We start from the raw sequence: 15,444 nt of genomic DNA, 5'->3' as shown, positions 1-15,444 counted from the left end.
AGCTCTCACTGTGAAGGGCATGCTTTCAAGATTCCTGGGGTGGGGGGGGTGGTGTGATGTTCTTCCCATTTCTACTGCCCTGGTCCGCCGTTCCCTGGAGTCTACAACCCCTCCTGGCCATGGCTGAGCACAGGTGCCACCATCTTGGGCACAGTCTTCTTGGTTGCAGGATTTCACTTACATGTACCATCAGTTATCCAGTCTCCATTCTCTTTTTAAAAATATTTTATTTATATTTTCACACAAGCTTATACTGCCAAATATATTGTTAGTGCCATCCTGGCAGCTTGTATTCAAATTTACGTACACTTAATTCTCATTATTGACTGCATACACAAGCTCGTGTTTTTTCCAGTTCTCCCTCCCCCACATCTGACACAGGACAGCTCATTCAGATTTTGACCAACAACAGAAACTTTACACCAGGATAATAAATAGTAATTAGAGAACAGGAATTGTCGCTGCTTGATGGGCGATCGATGGGCTGATGTATATTCCTGACTTTCCTTGATTGGGATTACTGCGAAGGAGAGGTCACCATGGCAGAGAATGGGGGAAATCAATCACCGCCATATGCCCACGTGACACATGCACGGCTGCCAAATCCTTCGAAAAGTGTCATATTTATTTCTCAACTTATAAGTTACCTTCTCCAAGGGTACACAGCTCTGCATTTCCATATTCCATAATTCGAGTCGGACTTCCAGGTAGTCGCAATGCACTTCCTGGCCATTGCCAATGCGATCAACAAAAATTGGATTTGAAATTTGTAAGCTTTGTGTCCATTACGTTTCCCAACAGTAGCAACTCTGGGTCTTGCGGGAATCATTGGCACATGACCAGGTTGCGTGCACGAATGTCCCAGTTGCCATGCTGCATTTGAAGCATTGGTCAGAGAGTTTTGGTTTTGACGTGTTTATTTTCTGTAGAGTGAGATACAGCTGATGCAAGAAATTATATTGCACCAACCTGTACCTTGCTTTGATGACTCTGGACATGCTGGTCCGGCATAAGTCAGTCTAGCATCTCTCATCAATTACAATACCCAAGTCCGACTCCCATCCTTCTCTTGATCTTTGGAGTCCCTGTTTGAGTCCATCTGACTGGAGCAGAAAATACATTGCAGAAATTAATTTCTTTCCACTCCCCCTTTGATTCATGGTCTCTATGACACTGCATCGATGTAAGGCCATACTTGGACCCAATATGTCCTGCAAAAAAGATCTTATTTGAAGACAGCAGTGGAATGTCTGATTTGGCAAATCATTTATTTTTGAGTTGCTCAAACGACATTAATTGCCCCTTCTCGTAACAATCCTCTCAGCACCTGATGCCATTACGGCGCCAAGTGACCAGGGTCTTGTTACCTACCGTTAATGGTATTAATTTAATAGGGGTCAGGGGTGTTTTTCGGGACAGCCCCACTTTGATGTTCAAATATTGGTTAATTTTGTTCCAGATATTAATCACTTGTTTTAATATGGGGCTGCCCTTCTTGCTTGACAGCAATTTATTGTCCAGTTTATAAATAAAGTCCTCTGCTATCCTTTCGCCCACTAGGGGCATATCAATTTGTGCCCAGGATGGTGCACCTCTTCTCTGGAAGAGAGAGGCGATGTATCTCGACTGGGGTGCCCAATAATATTTTTTTAAGTCTGGCATCCTTAATCTGCCTAGACTGTAGTCCCATGTTATTTTTTCCATAGTCCTTTGCCAACTTACCATTCCAGAGAAACATTCTGACCTTGTGTAGCAGCTGTTTGAAGAAACTTTGGGGTAATGGCACAGGTAATACATGAAAAAGATACTAGAATCTTGGCAACACATTAATTTTGATGCTGTTAACCCTGCCCACTAAATGTTATGGATAGGAACATCCATCTATTTAAATCCTACTCGACTCTCTTCAGCAAGGGGATATAATTTAACTTATATAAATTATTCAAGTTGCATCAATATTAATTCCCAGGTATTTGATCCCCTCCTGTGGCCACCTTAAATTGCTATTTTCTTTAAGTTAGCTATAATTCCCCTTGATATCTGGTATCACCTCACTTTTTCCCCAATTTATCTTATACCTGGAGAGTTTCCCATAGTCCTCCAATACAAAGTATAGTCGAGGCAAAGAAGTCGCAGAGTCAGTCAGATATATTAGCACGTCATCAGCAAATAAATTGATTTTGTGCTCTTCCTGGCCTACTCTATAACCTTTAAAGTCTAGATCCTGGTGAATGGCCTCAGCCAGTGGTTCACAAAGAGCCAGTGATAGCGGGCACCCTTATCTACTAGATCTGGTAAATGGGAAAGCTGAAGAGATTTGTCCATTGGTCGTAACCTTTGCCTTGGGTGCAAGGTATAGCACCCTAATCCATTTTCGAAAAGTTGGCCTTAACCTCACCTTCTTTAAATAAAAATTCCCACTCCAGTCTGTCAAAAGCCTTCTCTACATCCAGGGAAACAGCCAATCCTTCCTCATTTCTGATTTGTGCCAGATGCATTACACTCAACAGTCTGTCAATGTTATCTGCTGCTTGCCTCTCCTGCCCAAAGCCTGCCTGGTCTTTATTTATTAATTTCAATAAATGCAATGCCAATATTATTTGCCAGGCCCTTGGCAAGGATCTTATAATCAGTATTCAGCAGGGAGATTGGTCTATAAGAAGAAGGCAAAAGTGGATCTTTGCCCTTCTTTTAGATCGCCATAACAATCACCATTGTGAAAGATCCCGGGAGAGTCTGTGTCTCCCTTGGCCTGGTCTATATCCTCCATATATAGAGGCATTAGTAAGTCCTTAAATTCTCAGTAGAACTTGAGTGGGAATCCATCCTCCCCTGGAGACTTGCCAGCTTGTAGCACACTCAATGCTTTCCCCAGCTCTTCCTATGTAAGAGAAAGGTCTAGTCCCTCCTGCTCCTCCGAGCTTAAATTTGGGAGAACTAATCTGACCGGAAACTTGACCATGTGATTAGAATCCCCAGTAAATTCAGATTTATACAGCCCTTCATTCTATGAAGGTCTCATTAATTTCCTTTGGTTTATACGAGATCTGGCCATTCCCTGTTTTCATTGCATTGATAGCTATAGAGGCTTATTCTGCCCTTAACTGCCAAGTGAGGACCTTGTGAGCTCTTTCCCTTAACTCGTAATACTTTTGCTTCGACCTCGTAAGGGTCCTTAATATATGTCTGAAGCGTATTATATTCCAATTTCTTGTTTGTAAGAGCTCTGTAGTGAGCCTGATTTCTGAAAATCCTTCTCTAATTGGGTAATGTCCTTTTCCAATTCCTCCACCTCCCTTATATAATTTTTCTTGACCATCTTTGTGTACCCAATTATCTGGCCCCTCATGTACACCTTAAGGGTGTCCCACAGAAGGAATTTATCAGAGTAGAGGGGCAGTTGGCCTCATAGAGCTATTTCGGCTGTTGTGAAACTACAAAACTCTGGGTTTTTCAACAACAGTGTTAAGATGCCAACTGTATGTTGTGTCCTGCTTATCTTGCATTTCTATAGTCAAAACTGGGCGGGGGGGGGTGGGAAAATGGTCTGAGAGAAGCCTTGTCCCATACTTAGTTTCCATGATCCTACCCTCTATATGGGCTGAAGCCAGAAAAAAGTCTGTTCTAGAGTAGGAGTCTTGTTGCTTTGAGTAAAACAAGTAATCCCTCTTTCTTGGATGCTTTTTCCGTCTCTCTCATGCAGTCAATGGTGGCTTTCGCCACGCTCGTCCTCGTTATTCATTTTGTGTATTTATAGATTAAAGTCACCCCACATTAGAATATTTACAATTGCCACTGCCAATTGTAGGGAAATGTCCTATATAAATTTTTCGTCATCATAGTTGGGTCTAGACATTCACTTGGGTCCAGGATTCTGAATATATCTGACAGTGCACCATAACGAATCTTCCTGTTTTGTCTGTAATCACCCTCTGCATCTGCACTGGAACACTCTTCCCACTAGAATTGCTACCCCCCTTGCCTTTGAGCCAAAAGAGGAGGATGACGTGACACATCCATCCCCTTTTTAGCTTCTGATGCTCATGCTCTGTTAAATGCATCTCTTGGAGGAAGGCCAGATCTATCATTTAAAAAAAAATATGCCAAGACCCTTTTTTGTTTCACCTGTCCATTTAAGCCATTAACATTGAAAGTAGCATACTTTACACTGTTAGCCAGTACACCAGGGCTTCCTCTCTAAAACTTTTCCCTCCATCTCCACCAGCACCCCCCACTCCTGCAGATCCAATCTCTTACCATCTGCTCCTTGCTCCATTTCATCTGAGCTGCGACAGGTCCTGGAGTAAAAAAAACACGATAAATCCATTCTCCCACAACACCACAACATACATACCCACTCACAACCATACCCCTCCAAATAATAAAAGGGAACACATACCCCACACACATCATACATATGTCTCAACCGCCTTCCACTCACACCTCTGGTGGTCACTCTCCTTCTCTCGCTGCCATTACCACTTACCATGTGGTCACCCTCAGCAACCTCCACATGTTCAGTCCCAGTACCCCCCGACCTTTACATATAACATCTTTTATGATTTTGTTTTAAATCAGAAAACAGCCAAAAGCCAATTCTTTATATAACAGAAAAATCCAAGTCCTCCCAGTCTATCAGTTTCAATAGTTTGAAGTCTTATTGCTTCTTATATTCTTTTCAACTTGGTCTACTATTTAGTGCCGGCGTGGTATTTATAAACTGACGTGCTTTCTCTTTTTCTGTAAAAAAAAAATTCCTTTCCCACTCCGGCAACATGATTTTCAAGAGAGGTAGTGCAAAACACAATCCTAGCCCTTTTGCTTTGCTGATCGCTTAACTGCTTCTTGAGCAGATCTGCTCTGATATCTGGATAGAAGAACACTTTCACCCCCTGTACTCCAAGGCTCCCCTCTGAACTGCCCCTTTTGCCGCTGCCCCTAATTTTTTTTACAATCTTGAAAATATTTTTATAAGGATTGACTGGGGTCCTGGCTTAGGGTTTGAGGATCTAAAGGCTCTTCTATTTTAATGGGGGTTCCCAGTGCCTCCTTTTCTGGTGTTTTGGGGACCCGCCCCGAGTCTTTTTTTCAATCCCACTAATTTAATGTTGCAGTGTTTTGTGAAGTTCTCCAAGAACTCCAACGTCCCCCAAACCTCAGCTCTTTCTTTGAGGAGACCTTTCCCCCAGTCTCTCCTCTACCTCTGTCACCCTACCTCTTATATTCACCAGGGCTCCTCCATCCTGTCTAATTTTTATGACCTGCCTCTGGCCCTTCTCCAACCTATTTTCTATTTGGGTCAGAGTTTATAAAATATCTCTTAAGGAGGGCTCTGGGTCCTCCTCCTCCCTTTTCTGTTGCAGCCCAGTTTTCCAGCTTCTGGCCTTGTGGCTAGGTTCCTTGCACACTCGACCACCCCCATTACTGCCATCGTTGTTGCCCCTCCAACCCTTGACAGCCCTTGCGATTACCGCGATCACGATCCCGGTCTACCTCCTCCACATCCTCGTTGGAATTCGTTAGTCCCGAGCTCACGCTGGCTCCACTTGAGCCCGCTGTTATCTCACTCGATGCACTGCTAGCGGACCTGCAAACCTGTGAGCTGCAAGGGAGAGGCAACTGTCCTCCCTTGCTCCCGTTCACTTGCTTCAAGGCTCTTACTGCCTTCTCTGCTACTCGGGACCGTTTCTCCGCTCCAGGCACCGCCTGCTTGTGGAACTCATGTTGGCACTAAGATTGGTGGGCGGGGGAGGGGGGAAGTTGTGTCCTCCTCGATGGCTGTCAGGTCAGCACCGCCATTACTTCCAACACGAGGCACCTCCACTTGCCTCGGATCCTTGTTAGGGCATCCATTTCTCTTTTTTTATCCCAGATCTTGGATTTTTAATGCTGTTTTCTGGTCTAAGTCTGTGATCTCTTAGGATCTACAACCTCTTAGACGCTCACCATCACGTGATCTCCTCCAGTCTCCATTCTCCTGGTTCTGCACCAGTGCAGTGGCGCCTTTTTTAACCTTTCAGTTTTGACACAGGACAAATGCGATGAGGAAAGTAGGACTCAAATTAGATTCTCTAAAGTAGAAATGGGAATTATCAGCATTTGTGAATTGTAAATAAATTACCACCCACATTTCCATGACATTGTGATTGGAATTAGACTTTCATCTCGGATTTTTGCCTCTGTTCTTGTGTTTCATGCATTGTCACTTGATAACATCTCCTTCCAGACTTCTTTTGGCACTCGATTCTTCTCTCTCTGCCTCACTAGAATTCAAATATTTTTCTTTGGTTCAGTTTAAATAAATAGGCAGGCAGGGAGAACTTTGTGTACATGACAATAACTGAAATCTTGAATCTTCAAAAAGCAATTGGTCCTGAGCCCACCTCCATCATTGGAGTGAATTGTACCACTTTGACACAAAAATGAACAATTGCATTATTGTATCCATAAATCACTAGTTCAATTAGCTCCAAATATCAGGTATTTGCCAAAGCCCAGCAAGTTTTTGACACAAAAATAAACAATTGCATGGTTGTATCCTTAAAACACTGGTTCAATTAATCCCACATAACAGGTATTGCCCAAAGCCCAGCATGTTTTCCCTTCTGGTAAATACTTGGTTTATTTTTGATTTTTGAATCCCAGCCTTTTCATGATGTCATTCAAATAATTACAAATTGCTGCCAAAGAAATATTCTCTCCACATTTCTCCAACTCTTGTCAGACCAGTGGATTCTCTTTTTCAGTTTTTCTCCAGTGAATTGGCAGATATCTTGTGGAGGAGGAGAAACAGCTGTTTGTGAGATGGATTCCTTTCAATCCTTCTCCATCAGCACATCCGTGCAGTTCATCCAGATACCAGCGCAGCCAGAACCATTGCTGTCCAGGTAGAGGAAACCGTTTTATTCACTTATCACATTGTCCTGTTCTTTTATCCACCAAAAGCATTTTATTACTTTTTCTTGTTTTATTACTTGTCTATCTCTGTGCACTTGTTCTCATCCTCTGCTTGCCAGTTTGTCTCTCTCTTTCCCCACTCACATAGCCTCCTTTTTACCTCTTTAAAACTCATCCAATTGTGTCATCATAATTTAACAATTGTACCTCCAGTAGCTTCATCCAGATTATTTGTATAAACTGTGAGAACTTGAGGCCCTAGCACAGTCTCCTGTGACTGTGACCACTCATGCCAACACTTTGGTAAGGCAGTCAATCTTCTAACCTTGACTGAATGTTACCTTTTATTTTCCACAATCTCCTTTGATACAGCCTCTATCAATAATGATACATCCACTGGGATTCTTTATCCTCATCATTTCTTTAACAATCTTAAATAAATGGAATAACTTTAAGGACTGGGCAATTCTGTTTAGTTTCTGTGTATCAAGTGAGTGCCTTGTTTACAACATGCACAGTATAGCAGTTAGCACTAGGTTATTATGGCTCCAGTGACCCAGATTTGAATCTGTCACTGTTTGTAAGGAATTTGTACATTCTCCCCGTGTCTGCATGGGTTTCTTTTTAGGTCCGCTGGCTTCTCCAAAACATATGGGGTTGTAGGTAAATTTGGGTGTAATTGAGTAGCACAGGCTCTTGGGCTGAAATTGGCTTCTACTGTGTTGTTAAAAAAAATTAAAAAAATATTCTTAAAAAGTCACAAAAAATGTTATTGTGTAGTTTCCAGATTAACAACACTGAATATGACTGCTTGAGAAATGATGTTTGCTGGCCTGATCTCCTCTACCCATTGACCAGGCATTATACAGGTAAGAAAAGGATATTGATCTTAAAACATTTCATCCACCAATTTTTCATGACTTTAGAAACAGTAGCACTGGCATATTTCATCTACAGGAGTTAAAGCAAGTCAGTCTTTAGCAATTCCCACAGATGTAGAGCCTATTATAAATTGCAGTACATCTAATTGGACATGGATATAATGTGGGAAGTGTTATTTCCATGTTGTGAATGGAACCTTGTCCATCAGTCTGGAAGGGCAGACTGAATCAGATTAACATGTCAAATGAAAGAGGGTGTGGTATCCATTCATAAGAGTTGGTCTTTTGATGTAAACCCCTGAAGGTTGTGAAGACAAAAGAGATTAGATGTTGGAATCTAAAAGAAAAACAAAAGCACGGGGAGTACTCAGCTGGTCAATCAGTGTCTGCGGAGGTGGAAGGTGCAAGTCGATGTTTTGGGTTGAGACTCTGCATCAGATCTGAGAGGATCCTGTAGACTGTCCTTGGAATGACATCAGCTTTCTGTTCTTTTCTACTCATAATGTGAATGCAAGACAAGCAAGGGACCAGGAATAATGTTTAGTGTCTGTTCGCAATCCATTTCTTCCTTGTCTTTATTGCAACTCCTCTGTGTCCTCAGTGATCTACAAGTTTAATTTCTCTTTTTGCATAAAGTCATCAATTCTTTGGTGACAAATTGTTTTGGTGTGAGTCTTAAATTTACCAGGATTGTGGCTAATCCAGTCTTTCTGTGACTGAAGAATAATAGACACTGGACTTTGTGTGAACTTCCACCTGCCAGTCAGTCCAGATGCAAGAGTGAACCACTCAAGATGCAGATGTTGTGATTGTAGTGAAAGCACAGAAATACTGGAGGAATGCAGCAGGACTCGGAGAGTCTACAGGAAGTAAAGGTATATTGCTGACATTCTCAGTCTGAATCCTCCTTCAAAGTACGGAAGGGTCTAACTCAGCCTCTCATGTATGTTCTAAACAAGAAAAGTTGCAGAAAAAGAGATTAGAATGTTTACAAATGGTCTGATTTTCCTGTGATTTTGCAGGTGAAACCTACTCACAATCGATTCTGCAGGGACTGTTGCTGATCTTTATCCTTTTGGTGACTGCAGTGTTGGGGAACCCCTGGAACAAAATTCGAAAGGCTTGGAATGACTCCACCTTTTAGTAGTCTGCAGCACATAATGATGCATTAACATTGCTGGCAAGCAATCCTCTTATCCACCAGGACATGGATGTAAGACAGACAAGTAAGAACCGAGGAAGTTAGCATCTCTTCCTTGCCCTCGTTGCATTTTCTTCTGTTTCCTCAACAGTCAACAAGGTTTTATTTCTGTTTTTTCACCATGTCACCAATCCTTTGAACAATAATTTTGGTACGAATTTTAAATTTGCCAGAATTTCTGCTGTTGTGTTCTTGGTGCAGTTGAGGAAAATGTGCTTCAACATCCATTTGAAGCTGCAGATCACCCCCTTGCATCAATCCAAATATTGGAAATTTCAGTGACTTTAATCATGAACTGACTTTGTAAAATGATTTTTGAGTATTTTTATACAGGAGTGTTGTTAAATCTTGATATATAAATGCTGATTTTTTTTTAGAATAAAGGTTATTTTGTATGTAATTTTAGGCAGTGCATGCCCATTTTGTAGTTGTAAGTATGATCTTGTTCAGGAACAGTTGCTCCCCCTCCACCATCAGTCTCCTCAACAACAGACTCAATCAGAAACTCATTTAAAAACTGACTTTGCACATTATTTATGATTGAATATTGTTTTTTGGCACTGCCTTCTTGTTTACATTTTTCTCTTTTGTATTTGTACAGTGAGTACAGTTTTTATATTTGCATAACTGATGAGTAGAAATTTTGCCTGGCCCACGGGGAAAAAAAATCAGGGTGGTATGTGATATCATGTATGTATTCTAACCATAAATCTGAACTTTGATCTTTATGAATTATGATCTTTGCTTCTTTAGCAAAATAGTTTTGGACAAACCAAAACCAAAGTGAGCGTGAGCCGAAGCTGCAGCGCTGAAAACTCAGCAAAGTGAAGCCAACACACGAACGTGCTGGAGAAACTCAGCAGTCACAGTGCATCCATAAAAAATGAGGGGTAACCAATGCTTTGGTTGTGGGCCTTTCATCAGTTCCGACGGCAGAATGAACGGCAGGTCACTGAATGTTGAGTGAATTAAAGCTATGTGTCTACTTTCTGTTTGAAAGGAAGTGGCTGGGCTTTTAGTTTTGTTGTACCCATAAAAGGGGAAAAATATAATTTCCTTCTTCAAAGCATCAACTTTCCTTTTCTGTTGCTTCAAGATGATGCCTTTTCTTCTTCCACTCTCTGTGTATTGACGGCTTGCGTCAAAACATTCCTTAACGGCAACAACCTGCATTTAATGTGCTAAAACATCCCAGTCAACATGACAGCAATGTATGCACCAACTTGAACACAATCTCAGGACAGACCAAACAATCTACTCAAGGAAGAAATTTGGAGGAAAAGAGCGAAGATGAGTAATTGGTGCTGTGGTCAGGGTGGAGGGTTATCAAAAACACTTACAGATATGGGAAGTGAAATGGCAGATGAAGTTTAAACCAGACAGCTGTAAGGCCTTGCCCTTTGGGTGGTCAAATACAACAGAAAATGGCAGGTCTCCTAAATGCATTGATGTTCAGAGGGATCCAGGTTCATAGCTCCTTGAATGTGGCCACCCAAATGGATCGGGTGGTAAAGAAGGTGTTAGGTTGGCTTCATTGAGTATAACAGTGAAGAAGTCTTGAGGCAGTTACATAGAAATTTGTTTAGGCTGCACATGGAGTATTGTGTGCACTTCTGGTTGCCCTATTACAGGAAGGCTTTGGAAAGGGTACAGTAGAAGTTTACCAGGATGTTGCTGGATTAGACAGTCTGAGTTGTTAGGAGAGATTAGACAAACTTGGGTTGTTTTCTCCAGAGGGTTTGAGGGTGATGGGAGAATGGATGGAAGTTTATAAAATTAAGAGGCATTGATAGCATAGACAGTTAACATCTTTTTTGTAGGGTAATTAAGTCACATTCTCGAGCAGCCATTCTCTATGGACTGAAATGATAAAATCTTTTTATGTAGTCAGGTAAGCTTGACTGCTTCACAGGGAAGGGGGTCCCATAAACTTTGAGCAGTGTCTTCAGGAGTCCATAGCCAAAATAAGGTTGTGAATGGCTGCTCTAGAGAATGTGCATTTAAAGTGATGGTGGCGGGGTGGGGGTGGGGGGGAGTGGTGCGGGGGGAGGGACAATAAGGGGAGTTTTTTTTACACACACAGTGGTGGCTGGCTGGAACGGGCTGCCAGGAATAGTGGTATAAGTGGTTTCTAGGTAGACACAGGGAAAGGAGGGATTTTTTAAAAACAAAAATAGACTTTATTCACAATAAAAGGCATCGTAGTGGTTAGTTCAACGGCTTTACAGCGCCAATGGTCAGGACCAGGGTTCGAGTCCCACGCTGTTTTAAGGAGTTTGTACATTCTTCCTGTGTCTGCGTTGGTTTTCCGTAGGGTTTCCAGTTTCCTCCCATCATTCAAAATGTACTAGGATTGTAGGTTAATTGGGTGTAACTTGGGCAGCAGGGACTCATGGGCCACAGTGGCCTGTTACCATGCTGTATGTCTAAATTTAAAAGATTTACAAAAAGAAAACCATTCAAAGCCTCTTCCCACCCTTAGTTTCATATTTTTCCATCACAGTACTTTGTTGCATTTATCTCTTTTTTCCAACATAACTGCCCCTGTGGCACCTTGTCGTTACTCCCCACTGTTGTTTGAGGGGCTTTCTCTCAGTCTCAGCCTCTCAATGCCCAGTAACAGAAGGACTCTTGGCCGTGGTTCTTCCCCACAGTGCCCTTGTGTTGGCAGTGCCAAGCCTCAGTGTGTCCCTTAGCACCTACTTCTCAGCCTGGAATGTGACACTCAGTAACCTTCCCTGAATGATATCTTCATGTGCTGAAAGACTAATAGGTTTTAGGCAGAACGAAGGGCATTTTTCACCGAGTTGTTCTTCCAGCAGCTCTGGGTGGCTGACTCTGAGCAATCCTGGAACAGCCCATAAATTAGTGAGCCTTCTGTCATGCTGTTCCTGGGGATGAACCGTGACAAGGACCCTTACATCCTTTTCCAAAGAGACGGGTGACTATCTCCACTCCACTGCAATCATCTCGGGAACAACGTGTGTTGTGGGTGATGTTCCAGTTGAACAGGAAGGATCTTATTGGAAGGGCTCCCCTCATGACCAGCCAGGCCAGATCCTGATGCTTGTTTGTGAGCACTGGTGATCCGGCATACCAACAGATGACCTGGATGTTCTGCTCTGGGAACCACGCCACTGTGTCCATTGAGTCCTTGTCTTTAAGTGTCTGCAGGATGTTCCGTGCTGACCACTCTCTGATGGCCTTGTGGTCAAAGATGTTTGAAAAGCTTTTAAACTAGGAGAAATGGGACCAGGCCCATCCTGGGATATGTAGAACTTCAGCACGTAGTGGCACTTGGTGTCCTCATACTTTGGTTCTATGCACAGTCTAATGCGGCCACATACAAAGGTGGCCACCAGGATGAGGCCTATTTTGGGTATGCCTTTGCCCCCCATTGTCTGGTGACTTGTAGAGGGCGACCTTTTGGACCCTTGCCATCTTGGATCCAAATATGAACTGGATGACTGCTCTGGTGACCACCAGGGTGGAGGTGTGGGGAATGGACCACACTTGCACCATGTACAACAGTACCAAAAGCACCTTGTATCTGATGACCAGGTTCTTCCCTGTTATGGAGAGGGAGTACCACGCCCACAGATCTAATTTCTTGTGGACCTTAGCGATCTGCACTGAACCAATTTTTGTTGCATGCCTCGGCCCCTCCAAACCAGATCCCTAACATCTTCAGGTAGTGTTGTATTTTGTATTGTATATAAATCTTTGTCCGCAAAGCCAAGCCAAAGAGAAAGAGATATGTTTTAAACGAGATAAATTGTGGCAGACTTTTTAATGTAGGTTACATACAAACACTTTAAAACAAATCTCATTTAAAATACTGGAGCTCTGCTCAAGCCAGAGTGCCTTTGCAAAAGCTTTGATAAGTGCCCAAGGGATTTCACTAATGGATTGTTGTTTTGAAAAGCAACAGATGAAAGAACTTGGAGGATTAGGTTTGAAGTCGCAGTCTGTCTGAGGTAGGTTTGCTGTTCTAAGGGGGTCATGTGGTTTTACAAGCAGGGAGAGTCAAACAAGCCTTTTGTCTGTGTGTGTGAGAGAGAGAGAGAGAGAGAGAGAGAGAATTCAATTCTACAGTTCAGCAACAGCAGTTGGGACTGGAACAGGACAAGCTGGCAAGCTTGTGGAAAAAAAACCCCATTTTGAAGACAGGTTGTGAGTGCTTAGTTCAGCCTGGTCAAAGACCTTGTGGTCCATACAAGAGTAAAGGACTGGCTGCCTAATGTTTCACTTGAAATGAGAGAAACAAAAAGGAACTCTATGGTGACCTGAAAGAAAGAGGTTATTATCTGGAAAAACCTGATGGGGCAAGTTTCTTCAGCAAGACACTGACGTGGTTGATTAGAGGGAATCAGTTTGTGTCAAGCAAACAACAAATCTCTTCTGAAAACTGACAAGATCCTTCCTGAGCAGTAACCATTTACCTTTCAAGCACCAAAGCCTGGTGAACTTCATAAATGTTAAATTCTGTGCACATTGTAAGAATTGCCTGCAACCAGTGAATTTGGAGGAGTGAGATTGAACTTTTTTAAACTTGCTAACATATAATTAGAGGGGGGGGGGGTGGAAAGTTAGGTTGTTAATAGTAATAAGTTAGCGTTTGATCCTGTTTTCATATTTAAAGATAATTAAAAGCAACTTTTGTTAAAGTAACCATTTGCCTTGGTGAATTTCTGTTGCTGCTGGGTTTGGGGGTCCTCTGGGCTCATAACAGTAGTCAGATGTGACTGTGAAGGGGACGGTGGACTGATCAGACCAGTCACTGAAGACCTTTGCCTTGGTCTTCTTTAAGTTTACCCTGGCGCCCAATGCTGACTCAAACTGGCTGCAGATGCTGATCAGTCTGTGGATCGATTGTGTGAACTTCATCCATGTCAGAGAGGCCTTAACTTGAGTGCCTCCACTGCCATTTATGCTTTCATCCTTCCTGATGGATCCAGCAAAGAGTTTCATGGAGCACACAAGACTCGAAGAAGCAGGCAACTCTGCCTGACTCTAGTCTTGATGGGGAAGCTATCCATTGATTTAGACTGTGCTATGGATGTTCAAGTGGAGCAGTTTATTTTCATTTCAGATTCCCTCCTCAGATCCCATTTTGGAGAGCATGTCCATCATGTATGTGTGAGATATCTGGTCAAAAGCCTTTTCCTGGTCAAAGCTGACCACGTAGATATCTACCCACTGTTGGAATCTCTAAGGCAAATGGGATCTCTAAGCCTGTTAGAGATTTTCCTGCATGGAACTGTGCAATTGATTTGGGTGGATCACCTGCCCCAGGACAGACTTGATTTGTTTGGTGATGGCTTTGGACAGGATTTTGTAGTCAACATTTAACAGTGAAATGGGTCACCAATTCCTGATATCACCCTTCTGTCCCTTCTGTTTGATGTTAAGAGTGATTATGCCTACCTCATAGAGCCTGACATGCTGCCTGCCAGGAACATAGTGTTGTATATTTCCAGCAGGTCCAGGCCCACCCAGTCCCACAGAGCTGTGTACAACTCAGCCAGTAATCCGCTGCTTCCAGTTTTACTTGACCCAGAAGAACTGATGGACTCCGTCAGCTCCCCCAAGGTAATTGGCTGGTCCAAACTCTCCCGCTTGCTATAATGATAAAAGATGGGAAGTTCAAGGATGCTGTTGCGTCTGTAGCCTAAGTGTTGAACTGTTTGGCACAAAAGGATCTTCTGATCCTCTGTATGCCAGACTGTGAGGATGTGACTGAGTCGTCCTCTTCCTTAAGGCTATAGATCACAGAGCTCCCTCTGTCAATCTTTGGAAAGAAGTGTAAGCACATCTCATCCTGCTCCACTGTGTAGACTGTGGATTGAAAGCTGATCTTGGAGGGTTCTGAGGTGAATAGCACAGCCTGCCGGCTCTTCATCTCTCGGAGTTCCCCTCTCACATTCACCCCTCTCGACTGCAGAAAAAGGAGTTGTTGCAGGTCAGCCTGGAGTTGAATTAGTTCCCTCTGTCTCCATCTTGCTCTCCGAACACTCTTGAAGATAAAGAACCTCTTGATATTTTTGATGGTCGCTTCCCACCAGTTCACTGAGGAATGAAAGAGGGGTTTCTCTGATCTCCAACCTGTGAACATCTGCTTTAGCTCCTCTATGTTCTCTGGGGTCAGCAACTTCATGTTCAGCTTCCATGCTCCCCGCCCTCCTGGTCCTCTTGTAGGTGACAGGAGTCATGAAGGAGGCAGTGGTCAGAGAAGAACACCGCATGACGTCAGCGGCTCTGAACAAGATGGCCTTCGTCACAAGGAAGAAGTCTATCAGATCAGGTTGAACCGTCTGAGACCCAGTCGAACCATCTGATCTCGGCCAGGTGGGCTGTGGCTGTGATCCACCTGCGGGGTTCCTGGAGGTGTTGCACAGCTGTGTGTCCTTTACTGTCTCTATCAGGAGTCTGGAGGAGCAGTCCAGTCTGCTGTCTGCACCACAG

At 43.1% G+C, this 15,444-nt stretch overlaps 1 protein-coding gene across 2 annotated transcripts in view; it reads left to right on the top strand.

Moving 5' to 3' along the window:
- tctn2 (tectonic family member 2) overlaps positions 1-10,001 on the top strand; it is a 97,048-nt gene extending 87,047 nt beyond the window's left edge. Inside the window, exons 16-19 of one of the 2 annotated variants that reach the window (XR_011356313.1) lie at positions 6,747-6,887; positions 7,678-7,766; positions 8,801-9,004; positions 9,733-10,001. Coding sequence is in view for 1 of the 2 variants with exons in the window: in XM_069933483.1 (XP_069789584.1) it covers positions 6,747-6,887; positions 7,678-7,766; positions 8,801-8,922 (352 nt within the window). In the remaining variant the exon portion in view is untranslated. Of the gene's footprint in view, positions 1-6,746; positions 6,888-7,677; positions 7,767-8,800; positions 9,708-9,732 lie in introns of those variants that run through there. The other variant, XM_069933483.1, reaches the window with a different exon arrangement.
- The last annotated feature ends 5,443 nt before the right edge of the window (positions 10,002-15,444 follow it).

This window comes from Narcine bancroftii, chromosome 4, assembly GCF_036971445.1.
Source record: "Narcine bancroftii isolate sNarBan1 chromosome 4, sNarBan1.hap1, whole genome shotgun sequence".
NCBI lineage: Eukaryota > Metazoa > Chordata > Chondrichthyes > Torpediniformes > Narcinidae > Narcine > Narcine bancroftii.
This window is presented reverse-complemented; position numbering and strand designations above follow the sequence as displayed.